The following is a 24,367-nucleotide window of genomic DNA, read 5'->3' as shown; positions in this document are numbered from 1 at the left end:
CCACCTGCTAGTGGCCTTCTCTCCAAAGTGTCCTGCCTTCTGGTGTGCCCATTTCGCCAATCCCGCAATATCAGGATCTTGTCTGTCCACCACTGCCTCAGCAATTTTAGATTTCTCATCTGCAATGTTATGAAAAAATTTGTCAAGAGAATCTATGGGGGTGTGAGCATCCACATGGAAGATGGTAACAGTACTCTGTGGGAGCATTTCCCAAATCTCTTGCCATAACTCTTTTCCCCATAACTCTTTGGAGTGTAACCTCCAATTATGGGAATGCCAGGTCGGTAACCAAACGGCCAGTCCATTGGCAGTGGACCAGGAGTCGGTGAAAATATGGCATACACCAGGTAACTCCTGTTTCAAAACTTGATAAACGGCATAGAGCTCTGCGAACTGACTACTTTTCCCTTCACCAGTTGTGCTCAACAGTTTCTGTGTGATCGGATTATAAGACACCGCCTTCCAGTGCCGTGTAGTTCCAATAAATTTTGCTGACCCATCTGTGAACCACACATGGTTCCTGTCCTCGACGGACAACTCATCAAAAGGTTTACCCCACTTGACAGGAGACTCCTGTTCTAAAGGTACAGAACACTCACTCTCAGTCTCAGTTGATGGTGCTTGCGCCACTTGCTCATGTAAAGACGCAACTCCTTTCGGACCCACACGTGCCCTGTCTTGTATGTACCATTTCCATTTAATCACACTCGCCTCCTGAGCATGCCCAATTCGATGAGTTTTTGGTGAACTCAAAACCCACTGCATAATAGGAATTTCAGGACGCAAGAATATGTCATGTCCCAATGTTAATTGCTCGGTATCCACCAAAGCCCAATAACAAGCAAGTAGCTGTTTCTCAAAGGGTGTATAACGCTCACCAGCATCAGGTAGCTTTTTGGTCCAAAACCCTAATGGTACTTTGCACCTGCCTTGTTTCTGCCACAGACTCCAGTTTGCATAAGGGCCTTGCACAGACACATTCAAATCCACATCACCATCACGTACAGGCCAAAGATCCATAGCATGTTGAATTGCCTCTTTCGCTAGACTAAATGCATCTTGTTGTTGCTTACCCCATTCAAATGCATTCTTTTTACGTGTAACACGGTACAACGGGGCCAATATTTGACTCAAATGAGGAATATGCTGGCGCCAAAAACCAAATAAACCAATGAAGCTCTGGGCTTCCTTCCTATTCCTCGGAACCGAAAAATCAAGAATCTTCTGTTTAACTTGAGGGATCACCTCGCGGTGTCCCTCATGCCAATTAATACCTAAAAATTTTACAGCTTGGGACGGACCTTGTAATTTGTCCGGATTGATCTCCCAACCTTTCCCACGCAGACACTCAATGACTCTATCTAATTGTGTCTGAACATCCTCTTGTGTTTCGCCTTGGATCAAAACATCATCAATATAATGACATATCTGAATTTTGGGATGAACTGGTACCTCAGTCAAGTGTTCTGCCACCAGCCGGTGACAGATCGTAGGGCTATGCACATAGCCCTGAGGAAGACTTCTGAACGTCATCTGACGCCCGTTCCACGTAAAACTGAACTGTTCCTGACACTCAGAGGCAATTGGAATAGAAAAGAAAGCATTAGCAATATCGATGGACGCATACCATGTACCTGGATGTGTTTGGATTCTTTCAATCAGGGTGATAACATCCGGTACTGCAGCAGTCAAAGAGGGCGTGTGTTTGTTCAATTCTCGATAATCAACAGTCATGCGCCAAGAATTATCACTTTTACGCACCGGCCAAACAGGATTATTCCAAGCAGAAGTAACTGGAGTTATAACGCCTGCATCAACCAACTCCTGAATGGTGGTACTAATCTCTTCATGACCACCCGGAATACGATACTGCTTCTGACAAACCACTTTGGTCGCCTGGGGAACTTGTATGGGGGGGCATCCTTAAACGACCAACCCGTATAGGTCTGGACGAGATATAATGCGTCGTTCCAAATTGGTAACACCCATCATCAAGATGCAATGTCATTCCCTTCAAAATATCAATTCCAATTATGAATTCTAGAAGTGGCACCACTAATACAGAATATTCCTTTCTAGGGATTCTACCTATTCTCATTTCAAGCAAAGTTTGAACTGCAGGGGTTTCCTTTCCTCCTAATCCGGTAATAGTGAAAGGCTGCCCTGTAAATTTCTTTGATTTTCCATGAATAAGAGTGGCCTCCGCTCCTGTATCAACTAATGCTCGGGCCCTTTGGATATTACGATGTCTCCAAAAAATATCAATATCTACATAGGGTCTATTATCTCTGTGAGCCCATCTGTGTACCGGAGCTTGACCTATTTCCTAGTCATTCTTACTGCATTCTGTGTACCAGGACAAATCAGGATAAAGACTCTCACGTTTCTTAGGTATCGGTACCTCCTGTTCATATCCATCTCTATTACGAAATGGATTCCTGTCCTCTACATTGCACTGCGAGTTTCGATCGGCCAAACTGTATCGATCCTCCCTCCTTCTCAATTCAGGGGATTGATCCCTATCATCTCTACGTCTACTGTAAGCATGATCATTTCTCCCCCTTTCCTTTTCCCCCTCTCTCTCCCTGTCCCGCTCTCGACGAGGGGACAGATCACGTACAGGACGCCGATCATCACGACGATCAAAGCGCCCACGGCGATCATCATCACCGCTACCATCAGAACAACCACGATCACACTCAGTCGTCCGAACACGCCGGGCACCCTCCTTCCGGTCCAAGCCCCGTTTGCGAAACATTTCCCACAAACGAGCAGTAGTCTCACCATCAATATCCTCCCGACGCACACCATCAGCCAAAAGACCAGTAAAGATATCACGTCTAGTAAATTTATATTCACCAGGAGTACGAGTGTCAGACCGGGACTGACGTTCAGGTTTAAACCACTCACCCAACTCACCGAGTTGGCGTACCGACTCCAACACCGTAGATAGTACATTACCAGTCTGGTTAATCAACAAAGTCATCATGACCTGCTTGTAGGCAACAGGAGAAGAGCGAATGATACGATTCCGCACCGAAGAAGTCAACAACCCATCAAGCAACCTGTCAGCAGTGCCCAGAAAAATAGCCGTTTTCATCACTTCCTCCTTAAGACGTTGCGCAGCATCACGCAAGGTATACCATGGCTTGTCATTGACAGGCCAGTCAGATTCAGTAGGATACTTCAAATTGCAACCTTCAGTCGCCAATTGGAGCAAAGAAATTTGACCACCACCATTATAGTTACGAAAATGATCTTGCACAGTAGAATCCAAACTCAAAGAACAAAACTTCAAACAATCGCCAGTATCCAACATAATACCAGCAGCGCCTAGTTCATAAAGGCGCACCATCCACGTGAGCAAAGCCTCACCAGTCCGCTGCCGAAAGCGTTGCAAAATATCACTAATTTCTTGCTGGGTAAAATCTTCCAAACAGTCCAAAGAAACACCCTGCGGAGCATTGGGAGACTGCTGCAACTTCCGACGAAAAACCGGGTGCGCAGAAACAACGGGACGAGCATCACAAGGAGCCCGAGCAGTACGAGTAGAGGGACAGTCAGTGTGAAAAGTATCAATCCCGCCCGAAGAACGAGCGCAATCACGGGGTGCACCATCAGAGGTGCGAGAAGTAGACTTACTGTCAGGACGGGAACGAGAAAGCTCATGCATAGCACATTCCTCACCCGAGGAACAAGACGTAGTCGAGTCCCAGATATTACCATCCCATTCATCAGGATTCCAATCCAGTCCAGCTTTCGCCACGACCAGACGCACTTTACGCGACGAAACACGACCACGCCTGTTCTTGTACTTATAACGAGCAATCCGCACAGCCGCCCTTTCAGCAACCGTTTGGTAAGTGTCAAGTTTGTCGGAAAGCAACTTGTTTTGACAGCGCAATAAAGTATTGGAATTCTGAACCTCAACAAAGTGCGATTCCGCATCCTTAAGAGAGATCTGCAATTTCAGCAACCTCTCATGCAAAATCCGATACGCAGACAGAATAACCCAACCTCTGCGCCCCAAAGCGGGAACCTCCTCACCCTTCAAGACAGGTGCCGTCTGCAAACAAGTAATCACGTCAGCCGGTTCCGCCGACTCCAAAGAAGAATTCCAATTTTCACTCAGACCAGTAGAATCAGCCCACTCTCGGGCCAAGGCACCATAAGGCGTTGAATCCCATCCGGGAATATCAACGGACAATTTAAGAGTAGATTTCGATTTCCTAGAAAACATCGCGAAAAAGAAAGAAAAAGAAACGCAGAGAAAAGAAAGGAAGAGAGAAAGAAAGAGAAAGAAAAAGTATACACGCAAATATACAAAAAAAGAAAATCACGCACACGCTGAAAGCAAACACAAGACAACCACAACGCACACAGGTTACGTAAACAGTTCGTGACGCCAAATGTTCTGCTTGGGTTTTCGGATCGGGTGGAACACGCTCTACAGAGCCCTTCTGACCCAAAACAGAACGTTACCCCCTCCCTAGGGTCTTTTTACACCCAAATAACCACATATATACGTACCACCTAAGGACAGGGAATTCCTATTATATATATATATATATATCAAGACCTCACAGCCTCGCAATCTCAGCAACCACAGTCTCGCGGCCTTAGGCAGACCCAGAATCTCCTACCCATTCGGCAGCGACACACACACGATCTCGCGACCTCAGTCAGGTCCAGAATCTCCTACCCATTCGGCAGCGACACACACGATCTCGCGACCTCAGTCAGGTCCAGAATCTCCTACCCATTCGGCAGCGACACACAAAGTCTCGCGACCTGGGTCAGGTCCAGAATCTCCTACCCATTCGGCAGCGACACACTCACGATCTCGCGGCCTCAGTCAGACCCAGAATCTCCTACCCATCCGGTAGCAACACACAAAGTCTCGCGACCTGGGTCAGGTCCAGAATCTCCTACCCATTCGGTAGCAACACACAAAGTCTCGCGACCTGGGTCAGGTCCAGAATCTCCTACCCATTCGGCAGCGACACACTCACGATCTCGCGGCCTCAGTCAGACCCAGAATCTCCTACCCATCCGGTAGCAACACACAAAGTCTCGCGACCTGGGTCAGGTCCAGAATCTCCTACCCATTCGGCAGCGACACACACACGATCTCGCGGCCTCAGTCAGACCCAGAATCTCCTACCTACACGGCAGCCTTAGCACGAGCTCATCCTATTAGTACACGACAGGGGAATTGGGACTATATATCAGATCACACAAAGACTATTAGTTGAGCACAACCTGTTCTCTAGTTCGAGGGGCTTGTTTTCCCCCTCATCCAGTTACCACTTACCTGACCAGGATTAATCTCTGTTCATTTTAAGGCAACTCTGACTAAAGAATAGGCTATCCTCCTATACAAAAGTACACAACACATGCTAACGTACAACAAGCTAAATACTTTATTTAAATGCCACATGCACATTCGCAGAATACATTATATATATATACAACCTGCAAGGAAAGTGAAAGGTTAAGTTGTATACTCTAAAGAAAAAGGGGTCGACTTCACCTTTATGGTACGTAGCCCGTGCTCAATGGTCATCTAGGTTCCCTTCTCGTCTATGCCTCGGTTTAGCCTGGAAGTCACCCCTCTGCAGTTGTGGGTCTGCTCCCTTCTCCCTCTCCGAGTCACTGGAACCTCGTCCTTATCGGCTACTCTCTTCTCTTTGGATTCAAGTTCATCATCAGTCTTCCCTGGAATAAGTAATAGCTCTTCTGCTAACGGCCAGATGCCGCCTATGGTCTAGAAGCAAGTGCCCTTATCTCACTCAGACTTTCACTAATATAGAAGTGCATTCCCTCATGGAAATTTCCAGCTCGAAACCTGCCGCCCACCAAATTCCTGTACCTCCCCGTACCAAGGACACTTTCCCAGCCGGCCGGCCTGATGTAGTGTCTTCGGCATGAAGAAAAATACAATCCTTCGATAAGGGCCGGCCTGAACCGGTTCTCTCCGAGCGAATAACACCTCATAACTAAAACATCCCCCTCCCTCTGGAAAGGTCCCGGGCTGCCGGAGCAGAAAGAAAGATGGAGTCTCTCCCGTTTGAGGCCTACCAGGCCTGAATTCAACACAGCTCCATGAAACAACCTCACTATAGAGCAAATTATCCTCAAGGCTAACGAATCTATCCCCTAGGCTATGTGTGTAGGCCCTGAGCTAAGGGTAGGAGCACGGGATGGTGTCACAAGTGTCTAATAGATAGGCCCTACTCACTACTCCAGTCCTTAGACTCGGATGGAAAGAGACTGAAGTCATATGGATTGCTCTGCAACACCGGAAGGCCGGGAAAATCGAGCAGTACAGGGACCTCGAGGACAAGTCTAGCGGCGGTGTTCTGTATTGTCTTGAGCTTGCGGAGTAGAGACTTGTTGATGGCGGCGTAGAGGGCATTTCCGTAGTCCAGCCTGCTGGTGATGAGTGCGTGGGTGACGGCGTTGACCTGTCGATTCATGGAGATGGAGAAGTTGCATATGATGCCGAGGTTCTTGGCATGGTCCATGGGGATGGGGGGGGGGGGGTGCAGAAGGCGGTTGGCCACCAGGAGTTGTTCCATGCTGAAGGGGTGGTTCTGAGGATGAGGACTTCCGTCTTGTCTGAGTTGGGTTTTAGGCAGCTGTTGTTCATCCAGGCTGCAACGTCCTGCATTCCTTCCTGGAAGTTGATTTTGGTGGTGGTGGGGTCTTTGGTGGGGGAGAGGATGAGCTGGATGTCGTCGGCATAGGAGACTATGCTGAGGCCGTATTGTCGGACGATGGCTGCGAGGGGAGCCATGTAGATGTTGAAAAGGGTTGAGCTGAGTGATGATTCCTGTGGGACTCCGCAGTTGATTTCCGTGGGTTCGGAGAAGAAGGTGACAGTCTGATCCTTTGGCTCCTGCAGGTGAGGAATGATCTGATCCAGTTGAGGGCGGCGCCTTGTATGCCGCCGTCGTGTAGTCTAGCTGCTAGTGTGCGGTGGGAGACTGTGTCGAAAGCTGCTGATAGGTCAAGTAGAATCAGAGCTGCGGTGTGGCCCTGGTTGAGGAAAGTGTGGATGTCATCGGTGGCAGCGAGTAGGGCGGTCTTGGTGCTGTGGTTGCTTCGGAATATGGAATGGGAAGAGTCGAGGATGGCGTTGTCTTCGATGAACCTTGTCAGTTCTGCATTGACTGTCTTCCTGGCGACTTTAGCTGCAAAAGGGAGTAACAAGATGGGCTGGTAGTTCTTGAGGTCATTCGGGTCTGCTGAGGGCTTCTTGAGCAGGAGCCTGACTTCTGCGCGTTTCCAGTCGTCGGGGAAGGAGCCGGTCTCGAAGGTGGTGTTGATGGTGTGTTGCAACACAGGTGTGATGGTGGTGGCGACTCTGTGGTATATGTGGGGTGGGCAGGGGTCTGTGGGGGCCCCGGAGTGGATGACTTTCATGGTCTCAGCTGTCTCCTCTGTCGTGATCAGTGTCCGGGTGGAAATGATGTCTGGCTCGCATTGTCGACGGGCGAGCTGACTGCAGGGGCAGTCGTGAGGTCTTTGAAGTTGTCGTAGAGGTTCTTTATCTTCAGGTGGAAGTAGGATCCGAGTTTGTCGCAGAGGTCCTGGGAAGGGGTGATGTCCATGGATTCGCAGGGGGGTTTGGTGAATTCCTGGATGTTGCTGAAAAGTTCTTTGGAATTGCTGGAGTTGGTGAGGATTCTGTTGTGGATGAAGGTGGTTCTGATGCGTTGATGGTATTCCGTCATAGCATCCTTGAAGGTGATGTAGTTTTCGGGTGTCTTGCTGTTTCTCCAGTCCTTCTCCAGGTGTCTGCAGGTGTGTCTGGCTTCTTGGAGGTCGGTGGTGAACCAGGCGGCTTTCTTGGGGCTTTGCTTGTCGGGGTTTCGCAGCGGGTGAGCTTGACTGCGCAGTTGGCAATCCAAGTGTAGAATTCCCTGGCTGCGAGGTTGGCTTCAGTTGCAGCAGAGGCAGTGTTGCAGTTGAGGGTGGAGCTGAGTTGTTCCTCAGTGACTCTGCTCCAGTTCCTACGCGGGGCGCTGGGCGCGGGGTGAGTTGGGGTGGCTTGGGTTTGTTGACAAGGAAATGTATGCAGTGGTGGTCGGTCCATGGGGGCTGTGTGGTGTGGCTGAAGTGGACGCTGTTGCCTCCAGCAAAGATGGGGTCGAGAGTGTGTTCTGCCCTGTGGGTCGGTGTGGTGATGAGTTGTTTCATCCGATGTTGGTGAGGTTGTCGCGGTGGGCGGTGGTGTGGAGGTGGAAGTTCAGGTCTTCAATGAAAATGTAGTCCATGAGGGTGATGAGGTCGGCGATGGTGTCGGCGAAGTGTGATCGGGGACGTGGGTGCTGTAGGCGAGGGTGCTGCAGAGTGTGGAGTTAGGGCTGGTCTGGAGCTGAAAGTGCAGGTGCTCGGCGGTGCGGAAGTTTTCGTTGGAGGTGGTGATGCAGAGGAAGTTTTTGTGCGCTATGGCGATGCCTCCTCACGGGTGGTTGGGGAGGTCCTTCCTCTAGATCTTGTACCCGACCAGGATGGCGATGTCGGGGGCCGAGGAGGTGCTGATCCAGGTTTCCATGAAGAAGGCGACCTTGGGTGAGAGCGATTTCAGAAGGTTCCAGATTTCCACGGTGTGTCGGTGCAAGGAGCGCACGTTGAAGAGGCGACGGGGGTGTTGGCGGCCGGAGCGGTGGTAAAGGTCTGGCGGCAGTAGCGGCATGAGAACAGGCTGTTGGTCTTGTTGGGCGTGGCCTGCTGGCAGTTGTTTCTTCCGGGGTTGAGTGCGAGGAGACTGGCTGGTTCGTAGCAGTGTATGAAGGGAGAACCAGGGTCCCTGGCGCTGGTCACGGTTGGCTTGTGGACGGGCGCAGACGGGCTTGCCTTCGGCGTGCCAGTGGCGTGACCGCACAGTGGCCGCCATTAAATAGGGAAGGGGGGAGGGACGAGAGGCTGGGAGGTGGGAGCGGGGGCGGTCCGGGGTGGAGGGGCAGCAGCGGCGGGAAAACCAGCAAGGAAAGTTAAATTAAGTGAGGTAAAACGGAGAATTTAAGGAAAAATACGCAGGGGCAATTGAATATTTAACAATATAAGTGGGACAAAGTGGCGAAGGCTCAGGGGGTGAGGCAGTCAGGATCTGGGCAGCGGAGTGGGCAACAGGCACGAACCTCACCAGGAGGATGAGGTTGAAGTGTTGCGGCGTGGCGACGGCACAGCAGAGCTGCTGGGCATAGAGTTTGACACAGGCCAATACAGCCATCTGCAACATAACATGGACATGAATCAAAGGACTCCAGGCAGGTGGACACCAATGGTATGGATGGGATCTGCTTTTCAACAAGAAAATAGGAAGCGAAAGCTGGGACATTATAGCAGTGGGGAAGATAAAACAGTCCCTCATGCACTTGAATGTATACAACTCATCTGGTCAAAACACAGGTAGCACGAAATGCTGTGTGGGTGGGAGAAGCAGAGAAAAGCTATTGATCCAGGAGCTACAAACTGCGATAGATAAGAAAGCACTTGAATCATATGTAAAAGGCGAACTCAAAGCTTGTATTCAATACAGTAGGTTTTTGCCAACAGATGCCTAAAGCTTTGGCTAGACAAAGCCAATACGTTTGATATTTCTATGGTGATGTAGCAAAGCTCAAAATAATTTTCTGCAGCAATCTCTGGGGAGCCACTGGGAGAGAGACTGAAGATGAGATAGCAGAGGTGAGAAGAGGAGGAGCAGCAGCAGGAGGTAGCGGCAAGGGACAGGGAGCAACATTGGCGATGGAAGGAGGTGCTTGCGGAACCTCAAGGGAAAGGCAGAGGCCCCAGAAATGGAGGCAGAGGCCGGCGTGCACTTTTCGGGTAGGAGGTGCTGGGCTGGTGTGGGCAGCACTGCAAAACTACTGATAGGGAGGAGATCGGTAGGGAGGTATCGCAAGTGTCTTACCCCTACTACTGGTCGCCTCGCACCGAACAGTTGGTTGTGGAGTTCTTTGGTGCAGTGTATGGCAGGAGACCCATTATGAACCAGCCATGGGCAAGACACTTGAGCCTCTGATTGAGGCTTCAACAAAATTAATCTGCCATCTTGGAATGGTGTTTGTTGAGAAACTAGGGAGAAAAAGAGGATGCCTACCTTGAAAGTCTTGCATGAGTAATACTATCTTAGGGTCAGGCATTCCTGAATAGTACTAATGAAGTCCAATAAGGCAAGCATGTTAAGGTCAGACTTTCACTTGTGCGCTTATAAAAGGTAAACATTAAATTCCTGCTGTTGTGCAAAACAATGAAAAATAAGCATTGACAATGGCCAATCACTTTGGCTTTTGTAGGATGAAAAAGGGTTTTACTAAGCTTCACTAGCATGCAACACAGATAAAGCATCTGTAGTCGAGAAGAAGGCAAGCTTTCCGCCACAGGAAGATACCATTAAAGAGGTAACTGCAAGAAGCTATAACTTGAGCCTGGAAGCTCGGGTCCACATTCCTGAGTACCACCTGTCTGTATGCAATGCCTCTGACTCACTGGACAAGTAGTAATGAGAATATGCATTGAAGCTTTAATGCACCCCCGATACCGAAACAAATACTACCACTGCACCAACCCACGCTTCACAGTCAGACTTTTCATCTGCATCCACTGCCACTTCACCTGCCACAGCACAAACACCAGCCCACTTACTAGCCCTACCCTAAACACAACACAGACACCACCTGAACAAAAACAACAACTTGTATGCACCCTTCTTAACATACGCTCATTATGCAAACACATCACCAAGATTTGGGACCTCATCTCCACCTTCACACACAACATCCTCTTCCTTACTGGATCCTGGCTCAACCCCACGCCCGTGCCTGACATAACCACTGCAATACCTGAAGGATACATAATCACCCACCACAACAGCATCAAAAAGCCTGGAAGAGGGTTTGCGCTCATACACAAGGAATCCATCCAATGCACCACCACAAATGACGACATCACCCCAGCCATGGAACACCTCAACTTCCATCTCCAAACAGACAGCAAAACCACCATCTGTGGCACACTCACCTACCGTTCTCCAGGACCACATCCAAACTTCTGGAACTTTATTCTCCCCTCGCCATAGACTCCAACATCTGCATTTTCCTCTGTGACTTCAACTTCCATCTCAACAACTACAAAGACATCAACTCTAGTATTATGGTAGTCGAGATGGAAGTTAAGGTCGAGGTTGACAGCATGAACAATATTAGACTCACCCAACTCGTCCACGACCCCATGTACACTGCAGGCCACACACTAGACCCAATCTTCACCTCCAGCGACCACATCGGGTATAGCCACACCCCTGACCTCACCTGGACTGACCACTCTATCAGTCTGCCCAGTGCCTCCTACCATAACTGGAGCAAATTCTCAAAGGACGCATGAATCAACACCACCCATCCCATTACCTCCAACAACCTAGACCAGAACATCAGAAACTTCAGTATTTAGATCCCCAACTGCGGCAACAGCGTCGCTTCCATAGGCAAGAAGATCTTCTGACAAGAAGACCTACAAGACACCCCTCAACCTCTACTACAGACAACTGAGCGAATCAAAGAAAAAGGCCTTAGCCTCATCCATCGAATCAAGCTCCAATAACCGCAAAGTACTCTTCAACATCGTTAAAGAATTCTCAAGCCCCTCAACTCCAACAAAACACATTACCCCCTGATAGGAGCTCTGCGACAACCCTGCAAACTTTTTCCACGACAAGATCTCCAATATCTATAGAAACATCAAACCCCAGCCCAAGGACACTGACTTCTTCAAGCAACACAATGACCCTGCTACCACCACTGACATCTGGCTAAGTAAATGGAGCCAGCGCACCCACAGGACACTGCCTCTATCATGAACTCTGTCCACTCATGAGCCCCAACCGACCCATGCCTCACCACATTTTCAACCTAGGCAAAGCCAGAATCAGTCATGTACTCACCACCTTGTTCAACACCTCAATTGCCACAGCCACTTTGCCCGAGGACTGGAAACACCCAGAAGTCCACACCCTACAAAAAAAACAATTGGCAGTCCCCAGTGAACTCAACAACTACCGACCGATCTCCCTGCTCTCGTTCCCAGACAAAGTATTGAAAAAAGACAACAACAAACAACTCTCCTCACATCTCCTGCTAGACTCCTTCCTATCTGGATTCTGTAGCAAACACAGCACTGAGACAGCCCTCATCATGGCTACTGAGGACATCCGAGCTGTACTCGACCGAGGAGAGACTGTGACTCTGATCCTCCTAGACCTCTAGGCAGCCTTCCACATGGTCTCCCACCACACACTCATCACAAGGCTGAACAACATAGGCATCCAAGGATCTGCTCTCAAATGGATCGCCTCTTTCCTCACCGGAAGGTCGCAAATCATCCAACTTCCCCCCCTTCACCTCCAAGGAAATCAGCTGTGTAGTACCCCAAGGATCCTCGCTCAGCCCCACCCTATAGAACACTTATATGACACCTCTGGCCAGCATCGCCTAAACCCACTGACTCAACATTATATCCTACTCCACGACACACAACATCCACTGCCTCACCAAAGACACCACCAACACCAACTTCTGCAAATGCATGACAGACGTCACCAACTCTATAAAGGAAAACTGCCTGAAGCTCAATACTGACAAGAGAGAGGTACTAATTTTCAGAAACAAAAGCTCCCATGGGGCACATTCTGGTGGCCCTCAGAACTCAGGCCTACTCCTACCCCAACTGACCACACTAAGAACCTAGGCGTCATTCTGGACATCAAGCTAATCATGACAACTCAGGTCAACTCTATCTCCTTCTCCTGCTTCTTCATCCTCCACATGCTTTGAAAGACGTTCTAATTGCTACCCCAAAGCCTCAAGTTTTACCATCACCCAGGCCATCTCCAGTCGACTGGACTACAGCAATGCTCACTATGCAGGGATTGCAGATCACCTCTTCTGACGACTACAGACCATACAGAACACCGAAGCCAGACTCGTCCTAGATGTCCCTAGATGAACCGACATCGCCCCCTACGTCCGGGAACTCCACTGGCTCCCTGTACAGAAAAGATGCCAGTTCAAATTCCTGACCTGTGCATACAAAGCCCTACACAATTGCAGACCCATCTACTTAAACCACTGCCTGAACATCCACCAGCTCACCAGACACCTCTGCTCCGCGTCCCTTTCTCTAACCCTCACCTCCTGCATCTGACGTAGCAGGTGTGGAGGTGACTCCTTCTCCTACCCAGCAGAGAAGATATGGAACAAACTACCATTTCATCTACACACCTCCTCATCTCTTCCAAAGTTCCAAAATTCCCTGAAGACCTGGCTATTCAACTAATTAACTAGACTGTACCAGCGCTTGGATACCTTCACTGGTGACAAGTAGTGCTCTAGAGTAGTCAAGACAGGAAGTACATGGCATGCTTAGGGATGTGTAAGCTGCCAAAACAAGAATGGAAATTCCGAGACTGAATAATCTGAAGTCATTTTTATTCTTTAGGAGCAGAATGCAGTGCTTAATGATCTTTTCGACAATTAAAGTAGAAAAGGTATGACAATAATTAAAAGGTATTGGCCTCATTTGCCATATTCAGTCCTTTGCTTTGTAGCATGTGCTGTGCAATGAGGTTGTTACATTTTGAAGACTCTGGTGTCTTCAAGTTGTTCTACACGCATGTCTAATACTCAGATATTTTCAGCATGCTTCATTCTTGGAACGAAAACATTGACTGCCTTCTGTACTTGTCCTTTGCCATGAGTGGTTACTTTAGTACCTGTTTTATTATAACTACTTATGTCAAAAGAACTTGAAAATGCATGCTCTTATGTTCCTCCAAATACTTTGCAGAATCCAGCTCCAGTGAAAAGAGCTTCTAGTGGCACAACCTGAGCTTGTTAGAGCCACATATATTGGTACCTTCAGTGCACAGATGAGAGCCAGAGGCAGGCCTGAGAGGAGAGTACATGAGCAGAAAAGAAAGAGAGTAACACAGAGAAGAGTGGACTGAGCAGTAGTGAAACTAGGGGATAGAAGAGGAGGAGAAAGTAATGACAGAGGCTCAAGGAATGTCTGAAATGTGACAAGTAAACATAGACTGGGAGGGTGAGCTGTTGGCAAAGGGATAGTAGGGAGAGGTGACATTGAGTGAAATTCCAAGTGTGAAACAGAAGGTGACATGGGATAGCACATAGATGCAGATGGCAAGACAACATCTGGTCATTGGAGGGAGAAGAAAAAGAAGAAACTGCATGTTACTTGCAGAAAGGAAAGCGCATTAGGTTCAATAGGGATAGTGGAAAAGGAAGTGCAATGGAGCCTAGTCATTCCCTAGCTGCCAGCCAAGTCATGTTGACCATCTACATCGCTTTACTGTCTTTTGGTTATGTCTGCGCTATACAAATCAAAACAAAAAGAAGAGGGAGGCTAGGAGCAGATAAAGGTCTAGTACGCAGGCTCTGAAAGCAATTGTTATTTCAACCAAGAAAGTACTGTTCCCGTCAAGATGTAGGAGGGAATCGAATAGAAGGAAGGACGAATCTCAGAAATGAAAGAACCAAACGGAATCCTACAGATGATTTCTTGTTACCCTCACACACCCCTAAGGATGTCATACTTCATCACTGAGGCATTGCTTCTCGTCAGGCCCGCACTGCAAATCCCTGTTGGCCCTACGAAGGGTCGCTTTGGCAGAGATCTTTTGTTGTTTATTCTGTATGATGGAGGTTGTTAGTGTGAGGGTGTTATGAAAGTGTGGGGTGGTAGTATGTAAGGGAGTGAGGAACACAAGTGTCTAGGAGATACCTAGTAGATAGTAATGTGGAGATTCTGCTAGCAGGATTAAAAAGACCAAAGACTGTGAATAAATCAAAATAGTGTAATCAGGTCAACATGTTTCGCGCCTGATGGTCCTGAGCGGATCCACGGCGCTTTGTCACGACCAATAGTAGTGGTTGTAGGAAAGTGCCCCTTTTTGCATGGTTACCTCCTACTTTTTGCCTGAAGTTGATGCTCGTTGACTAAGTGTGCCCTTGGGTCCTGCCAACCAGGTAAGCAGGGCCTATGTTCTTTCCCCTAAAACTGTACTAGTGCAAACCCAGTTGGCAACTTTCTGGTCACATGTAAGTCCCTTGTGAAAGGTACCATGAATACCAAGGGCACTGTGACCAGGGAAGGCCTCTAAGGACTGCAGCACAAATTGTGCCACCCTTAGGGGCCCTGTACCTCAACATACACACACTGCCATTGCAGGCTGTGTGTTTTGGTGCAGAGCAAAATGAAGGGTGACATGGCACACATCCCTGTGTAACTCTCACACGAGGTCAACAGGAAGAATATGCTACAACATAGAATAATCTATCCTATACTACTGCCAGACAAATGTTACTCACACAAGATATAGGGTAGCAAGGTGCAACTAGGTGCAACTTTTTGACATAGTCTGTTGCTCAGTTTTTTTTTTATCATCCCTCAGTATATTCAGGTCAATGGCCAAGGTATAGACTTTAGCCTCTGGTGCTACTCGAAACTCTCCAATCGCTGTTAAAATTGGTATATCAGAGGGCATCAGTGCTGGCATGGACTCATCTGAGTATGCCATTCCCATTGTGGGACACCTTGGTCGGCAGGGGTTTGTCGCAGCTCACCTTTTCCCCATGTTTGGGTGCCCAGGCAGTACCGCTCCCCACCCCAGAGAGAGAGAGAGGAGGAGAACCACCAGCATGTTCCTGGTTCGTTCTTCTGGCCCGCCTGACCCCTGAAGAGTAGCATTCACCTTCCTCCAGGATGGAACGAGCAGCCCCAGCAGAGCAAACACCTCCCGGTTTGCATTTGCGGCTCACCGACTATGGGTGAGATTTTAGAGGGGGGACGAAGATTGGAGTAGGGCACTCCCTCCACTGTCCGATCAAGGCCTGCCAGTACCCCTAAATTCCGGGTAGGCACGAGCAGCCTACGTGGTTCCTCAGGTCCCCAATTTACTCCTGTTTTTCTTGCCTTATTCCCCTGGGGTCTCCCGGTGCCATTCCCACCCTCCCAGTCCATCTGCCCCCACTTCCTGATACCTTGTAATGAGGTTGGCCATAGGCCCCGCAAACTTGTTCTCCCTCCTGCAGTCGGTCAGCAGTTGTTGGCCCACTCTGCATTTCCCTTGCTCTCCTCCAAGCCCTCACACTCCGGCCAGCAGTCACACCGTGTGTCCTTAGGAGCCAGCACCACCGCGACCGGGCTTTCTCCACCCTCCTGCCTCTTCTCAAAGTGGCAAGGAGGGGGCAGCACCCACATCAGGTCCCAAATTCCTCACTGTGCCTCCGCCAGGTACCAATTGGCCTCCGTGGGGCACACAGTGCTCCACGCAGTCAGCTGCTTCTCCGCTCTTTGAGCCCACGCCACCTGGTCTTGTCTCCTCTGCAGGGCTCCCCCCACAGAGCGGTCACCTCAGCAGTCCTGGCACTCAGCTGCAGTTAACAGCACAAATTGCGACTGATTCAGTGGGCTGCATTTGGAGCTTGCTCACCTCTCGTCCGCCATATTGGATTGTTGGCTACATCCTCCGGCATCAGCTTACCTTGCTGCAAAGACTAAGTTGACTATTTGGGGCATAATATGGATGGTCAGTTGGTGAACACTGTTCAAGATACACCTCGTCCAAACAACGCTGGTCTGAAATCCTTTCCTTGGCTTGTGTGAATTTTATTCTTCATTTATGCTGAATTATGGTTCACACATCAAATGTCTTACTTAATTGCAAAAAAGAATTATTGAGTTTGAGTGGAGAAAAGAATGCCAAGAAGTGTTTGAGTGGATCACAGTAGAGCTATTGAGTTGTTTTAGTGGATGAAAGAACAACTTTGAGTTTTTTTTATTATTCTTTGCTGTGTCATGTGACTGCCAGCAGTGTGGTAAAGGAAAGAGACAGAATATCTGATTGTGGGGTATGTTTCATGATTAAGTGCCTGAACAGCACCATTAGCTGATTGAAATAGAGTTCTTAGCATGTTGGTTATCTGTAGAAAAATTCCAGACGTATATGTGGGGAAAGAGGTTCACAATATTTAGACGTTTACGCCGTGCATTGCAAGGCTATTTATCGATTATTAGTTTGAAATTGAACACATCCCATGGGGAAAAATGGTATAGCAGATTATTTGTAGCACTTTCCCATTGCTGATGATGTGAATGAGGAAGAGAAAGAAGAATTAGTAAGTGGCTTTGACTCATGTTTGATTGCGGCAGTAGACGCAGAGAGGTCAAATGTCATCTTAGAAAATACGTGGAGAGAAGCGTATAAGCAGGGTCAACTGCTGAAGTTGATCCAACAGTTGGTAATTTATGACTAGCCAAAAGAAAGCGTAGTTTTGTCAAGGTAACTGATAAGTTGTGTGTGGAAGATGGTGTTTTGATGAAGGAAACTGATATATCCCACCTGGGCAGTCAAGAGTTTAGATTACATCTAATGCTCATGTGGGGCACTTACAAATGACTATGATGAAACGGCAGCTGCGTGCCACATTTAGGTGCTAGGATCAGACAGTCAAGTGAAAGTGTTAGTGAAAACAGTGTGATTTGTAGAAATTGTGAGGTAGGGGTTAACTTAGTCGTTTCATTTAATGCTTCGCAAGAACAGCAGTGCTTCACTGTAGTGTTAATCAAATATTACTGTAAATGGTCAGGAGGGACATTTTTGTCAGAATCAAATACCAAAGGAATTAATTGAGTTTATGAAAAAATCCTTTGCCGTGGAAGGTCTACTACAATTTCTGTTTTTGGATAATGGAGTACAAATTGTGACCTACAAGATGGGGAATTTCCTAGCATCTGTTGGTATTAAACATTTGAGAAGGTCTCTATATCACCTCCAGACTAGTGGTCAGGTAGAACGAATTAGTAGAGTTCAGGGGGAATGCATTCTGAGGGCCTCGGTGAAAAAATGTGAGATCCTGGGTCCAGTCGCTCAGTGCTGTGTTGACCTAATTCGGTCGTCAAGTGCTCTCTGTTTGAGCTTCTGCGAGGAGTGCAACAGTGTTCAAAAGTGTTTCTTTGTAGGGAAGGACCTCTTTTTGGCATGGTCAACCCCACGTTTTGCATGGTATTGAATACAATTTTGACAGGAGGTGCACTGGGTTCCTGCTAATCGGGCCCTCCAGTGCAAAATCTCTTTACCAAAAACTGTACAATTGTTCTCCCAATTGACAATACCTTTAACACCCATGTAAACGGTACCCCAGGTACCTTGGACAAGGGTACTAAAGAGGGTCCCAAAGGGCTGCAGCATGTATTCTGCCATCCTAAGGGACCCCTCACCCAACTTATGCAGACTGCCATTGCAGGCTGCTTGTCTTGATACAGACAAAAGTGACATCGCACATAGCTCTTTGTGTCATGCCTGCAGATACTGCATTCAATATATATGTCACCCCTACAGCGGGCCTTACAGCCCAAGGCAGGGTGCACTGTACTGCATGTGTGGACATAGCTGCATGAGCAGATATGTCCCTGTGCTGGCCAGTCCAATTACTGCAAGTACAAGTGACTAGGGAAGACATTTTAAGGACTTGTGCTGGACCCTGGTGAAAACAAGTTCTCCAGCTACATGATGGCTTCACTGAAACCAAAGATGTTTGGTATAAAACATCTTGTATTAGTAAACCCAATCTGATTTATTAGTACATGGCACCCAGAGGGCACCTTAGAGGGCCCCCCTGAAAACCTACCAACTACTAGTCCTGACCAGCCTGCCAACACAGACGAGTTTCTACCCCCAGGGGTGAGGGCCAGCGCTCTCAGGAGGTCAGGAACAAAGTCTGCTCTGGCAGAGGGTGTTTTACACACACTTCCAGCAGAATGACCTGTAAATTTGCATTCCAAAGCAGGGGGCTTCAGTGAGCCTGCCGCCTTTGGTTTGCAGATCTGGCTTCCCTCAGAGGGATGCCACCCCCCTTGACCAGGGCTCATTTAGCACCTGGACAAGCGGGAAAATTATTTGTCAGAGAGGCGTGTTCTCCCTCAGGCTAGTCCCACCCCCAAGGTGGGCTACTTGATGTGGACACGAAATTTCAGATTCTGCTATCTTTATGATGTTAGAATTAGGAACTCTGGGACAGAGTTATGCCCACTTCCCACAGGAAGTGGTTGTGTACGGTGTGTAGTGACCCCAGGGGTAAGTAGCCCATTGGCTACTACTCCAGACTCCCCTAACGCCCCTAAATTTGGTATATAGGGGAGCCCCTGGCAACAGAAAATCAGATCCTATGACCTGAAAGAAGAAGACAGACACTGAAGAGTCGCAATAACAGAAGACCAGCAGGGCCGGACTGGCCATAGTGCACACCAGGCATTTCCCTCTTAGGCCGCTAGGGTGGGCCGGTTTTGGGCCCCTGGGGGGCCGTTTTTAATACCGGGTGCCAGCACTATCTGCCCCCTGTAACAAAATCACCCGCTACACGCCCTCTAAAAAAAACTGCTCATCTGCACTCCCCCTCATCCCAGGGGGGAATGGCTGAGCAGTTTGCCAGGGCCGGTTTCTGTTCCCAGTCCGGCCCTGAAGACCCGCACTGACTTGTCGTCAACCCTGCTGGCCTGTCTGCTGTCCTTGACATTTGCGCCAAAGACGAATCCTCCTGCAGCTGCCAGTGCCTTCAAAAGCCTGGGAGGACTTTCAGCCTTCAACTAAGACCCAGGAACTCCAGTGGAATAGCTGAGCTACTCCCCTGCAGGCCCCCCAGAAGAGCTACGAGGACTCCGTACTGCCAAAAACCCGACACCAGAAAGTACCACTGCACCTGTGCACCTGTGCCCCCTTGCCTGTGTTGAAGTGGGTGAACAGTGCCAGGGTAGTCCCCAGATCCCACAGCCTCGAAGCCAACTTGGGTTTCCTAGCTGTGTACCTCTCGATACCACCTGCAGTCTCTTTGTGAAGGCCCCCTCTAATGCTAGTGTCTCCAGTGACAGAAACCTGACGCCTCAGGACACTTCTGCAACCGACCGTCCCGGCCAGAGGAGAAGAGGACCAAAGATGTCCCCACATTCCCGAGCATCGTGAGACCTGAGCTCCCTGTAGGTTCAGCCGAACTGGTTCCCTAGTCCCAACTTGCAGCCTCTTTGTGACCGACAGGATCTCCATTGACTTCAACGGGGCACCCAATGCTGTACTGCACCTCTGCACCCGGCTGCCCCAGTGCTGCCTGAGGTGACCTGTTGGTGCTGCCTTGGATTTTGCTCCATACTCACCAGAAGTCCAGGAAATTTGTCTCGTAAGTCACTGTAAAGAACGGTATGCACGATTTTGCTTTTCCTCAATAGGATAGCATTGCCGCCTCTAAAAATTGCACTATGTTGACTTTTGAAAACTATAAGTATTTCTGTCTCGGAACGTACTTACCTGATCGTAATGATTTTGGTGCCAAATTTATAAAGATACAGATATTGGTGTGGGTCTCCTTATTGAGTTGTGTGCATCATTTATTGATTGTGTGTGTGCTGTAGTTAACACTCTCTTTGATACGCCTAAGGCTGCTCGGCCACACTATCCCCTAAGAGAGCACCTTGGGATTGCTAGAGCAAGCCCCTGTCCATGTACAAGGGATACCTGGACTCTTTGCACAGCATACCTCTTTTTGGTGTACTATATTAAGAGCCAGCTCCCTACAATGTTTCAATTAATAAAAGAAGATGTGGCTGCTGGTGAATTAGATAACATGGTAAAAGTCAATGACACTGAACCTCATGTCAAAACCAAGTCTACTTGGATTTCAACAAAAGCACAAAGGATGTAACGGTTCAAATAGGGAATGTAGTCCGAATTAATAATGTCAGGAAATATGAATGCTAATTCAGAGACCTAGTTGTGATGTAGATAGTTTGTCAAAATTAAAGGATGTTAAGGTGGAATCGGGAGAGTTGGTTAAAGTGTCTCATAAACAACAAAACGTATCAGGTCATCAACATAGTAGGAGTGAAGGAGAGCATGATAATGGTAGTGATGACAGTGGAGCTAGACCAGCTCCTCTTTGCAGAACTTCTGAGTACGTCGTCTAGCCAATAAATTGCAAGGGGTTCAGTTATATAACTATGTTCAGACTAGCTTTCTCATTTTTTTCCTGATTTAGTATTAAGATTTATATTAGTGTTATATGACTCTTTATGATGTTTTATCCATTATGTGTATGATTATATGGGATTCGGATGTTCGATTTGTGTTATTTTTAATATTTATTGAGATCATTGTGTAATTTGTGGAAGAAAAAGATGTACGTTGGGTGTGCTTCATTTATTTATGTGTACTTTGCAGCGTTACATGAACACGGCGTTCACATGGTCCTCGGGTTCTGATGAAATGTGTTTTGAATGCTGGAGGGAAAGAACAGGGTTCAGCAGAGGGTGACATTCCTGTGCAGTTTCAATATAGTATGTTTGGGAAATAGTTACTATGACATTCATGAATATTCAAGACTCTAACAGCTCACTTTGAATTTATTGCTCCTGTTGCATGTTTACTTTTTGACAGCATATACAAGTGCTGCTTCAGTTAAGCCTACCAATTGTCCATACTGGATTCCATTTGTTGTAGTTGCGCTACTCCTACAAATCAAGATAAGGATACTTAATGTTTAACTTTCAATTTCAAATTCCTTAACATTTCCAGAATGTTTTAAAACTTTCAATGTACCTTTTTTATGTATGTGTACTTTTTTTTAATATTGTTTCATTTCCCAAACAGTTGGGGACCCCATGAGTAGGTGTTGCAGACCCCCAAGTGTCTGCGGACCACAGGTTAAGAACCACTGGACTAAGGCAACACTTCAGTAGCTGTCTCTGGCCAAATGGGCTAGTGCAAATTGTTCCTCTAACCATCGAAAATGCATCTTCCACAGCTGAAACTTTAATTGCAGTGTATTTGCTATCACAAAAAAGAATATGTCCCTCAATAATGTGACATATGTCAGTCATTCTCTGTTAAGGCATAATTGGGCAGTGAAAACAGATTACTGTTGCTACAATAAAAGAACTGAAACATTTGTTCTTGGAATTATTGTCAGCAGTCTCATCGAATGTAATAAGAAAAATGAAATCCTTGTCAAGCAGTCTTTTGTCAAAGTGCTGCCTTTTGGCCTCAAGTTAGTGGCACGTATTTCTTTAAAAAACATAGCACTGTAATAAATGTAATATTTTATTATATGTGTGTTCTTTAATGCCGATGAATTAATATTTTTTCAAACGCCACTGGTATAATTATAGTATGTGAATCTATGAAAGATGCAAACGCTAGTGGCATACGGATAAACAACTTTTTTTTTTAAGGGTATTACCTCCAGGATTACCATTGACCACGTAATGAGGGACCTTGTGGCAGTTGATGTTGTTTTTTTATTTTATACTAATCCTGTTGTACATCTGTCCTCAGAGTGCAATCTTGTGGAAGGAGAAGACCAAGTGGAGGTGAATGGAGAAATTTTTCCTAAGCCATTTGTAGAAAAGCCTGTCAGTGCAGAAGACCACAATGTCTACATTTACTACCCAACCTCAGCTGGTGGAGGCAGCCAGCGACTCTTTAGGAAGGTAAAGTGATGGCGAGTCAAATCCCATGGCAATGCTGCTCCAGTATGGTTTTATTTCTGCCCTCTTTAATACACTTCAGAACAGTTGCTGAATTCACACAAGCATTTTCCCATGTATCTGTTGTTGGTATACAATTCACATTTTACATTAATTTGTATTCTTTGTCTTTTTAGCACAGATTAAGACTAAACGAGATGGTCATATTGGTGTGTATAGTTATTTCTTGAGGTATGTAGTTTTAGAAGTGCTTAATTTGCTCAATCGAATTAAGGAACTAGATTCTTGGTGGAGTTTTCAGTTTCCATTTCCTTCTGCATACATTTTGGATTGCACATGCTAGTAATTGTTTTGCTTTCAGGCAGAATTTGTTAAATGTTTTTAAGGTTCTTTTCTACTCTTGTATTTAAGTCATGTTTTGGACCGTGAAGTCTTCATATTTTCTCTTTGCCATGTTACACTGAGTTCCCTTGGTCTATTCATCTTTACTCATGAGTCTGCCCATAATTTTCCCTACCCAATTATTCACTTTTATCTCGACTCACAGCTCTTTCAGGCCTGAAATGTAGCTTATGTTGTTGTGTAGTTCCTATAAACCTATATTGGATCTGTGCGTTTAGACAACATACACTGTGAGACTGGTGTCTAGACTGATTCCAGACATCCCCACCGGGTATGTTCGCCTGTATACCAGCTAGCTCGCAGTGCCACTGTAAACTCCTCTTACCAAGGAGAGAATAGTTCTTGGCAACTATCGAACATGACCACTCTGTCCCATCAGAGATCATGGAAACAGTACAGTACTTTTCGCTTAGTCACTCGTGCTCACTTTGTCTCAGAGAGATACACAGATTTAACGGTGGGGACGTTTTCAATAAGCATTTATTGAACTTGCGTCATTCTAATGTAAAATAGGTGTGCTGAAACAACCTTAGGACAGAAACAGATATAAATGATTATAAGCACCAACAGATTAAAAGGATGGTAGATTCCTACTGTAGTGTGAAAACAATGAATACTGGCAGGTATAAAAATACATGACAATAAAATGTGTACTCTTACGATGCAACCCTAACTAGATGTACCTAAATGTACCTAGCATGTATGTAGGTGTAGAGCCAAGAATTCCTCTTGGATAAAGCCAACCCTATTACCTGAAGTGAGAGACCGTGAGGGATGTCAGACCACTGCGAGCTGGAGTGTCTGCGTGCAGGAACCTCAGCGCCTCACGTCAGTGTGTCAGCATGGAAGACTTTCTCGTTCTCTTCCTGCCTCAGCAAAGATATGGTGTTTATATACCCAAAGTGGTACCCTTAGGGGATCTACCTTGATTGTCATATCGGACTAGGATGACGGAAGGAATTACCCTTATACATAGTTATTATGCAGGAGATGGTAGTCCTGCTAAGATTCCAAGAATCCTCATGCATAATGAATGAGGCTAGTTTTTGGAGAAAACCCCACGTCATTTAAGCAGTACTGTAACTAGGTAAAAGGTCAGTACCAAGAGCCATTATGTAGTGTAATGGCAGGGGAAATATAGGTGAAAGGTCTGGTTACTACCTGAGCCTATATCAGGGTACCTGTAGGAAATATAACAATGTTGTCTCACAGGTGCACCCCTTTCTCACAAACTGCCTCTATTTGTGACACTGATGTGCACCATCTGCGCCATCCCTCAAGGTTAATTCCTCAGCCCCACCCTCTTCAACACCTACATGACACCTCTAGCCGGCATCGTCAGAACCCACAATATCAACATCATATCCTACGCTTACAACACCCAGCTATTCCTCTCACTCTCAGCAGA

General features: G+C 47.2%; 1 protein-coding gene across 17 annotated transcripts in view; it reads left to right on the top strand.

Annotated features, from left to right (window-relative positions):
* Nucleotides 1-24,367, top strand: part of PPIP5K1 (diphosphoinositol pentakisphosphate kinase 1) — a 1,768,598-nt gene that overhangs the window by 503,642 nt on the left and 1,240,589 nt on the right. For all 17 annotated transcript variants that reach the window (XM_085644342.1, XM_085644333.1, XM_085644343.1 and 14 more), the window contains one exon: nt 22,406-22,560. In XM_085644342.1, coding sequence (XP_085500468.1) covers nt 22,406-22,560 — 155 coding nt within the window. The remainder of the gene's footprint in view (nt 1-22,405; nt 22,561-24,367) is intronic.

The sequence above is a fragment of the Triturus cristatus genome, chromosome 3_1 (genome assembly GCF_964204655.1).
Source record: "Triturus cristatus chromosome 3_1, aTriCri1.1, whole genome shotgun sequence".
Taxonomy (NCBI): Eukaryota; Metazoa; Chordata; class Amphibia; order Caudata; family Salamandridae; genus Triturus; species Triturus cristatus.
Note: the sequence above shows the minus strand (reverse complement) of the source record. Positions and strands in the feature narration are given on the sequence as shown.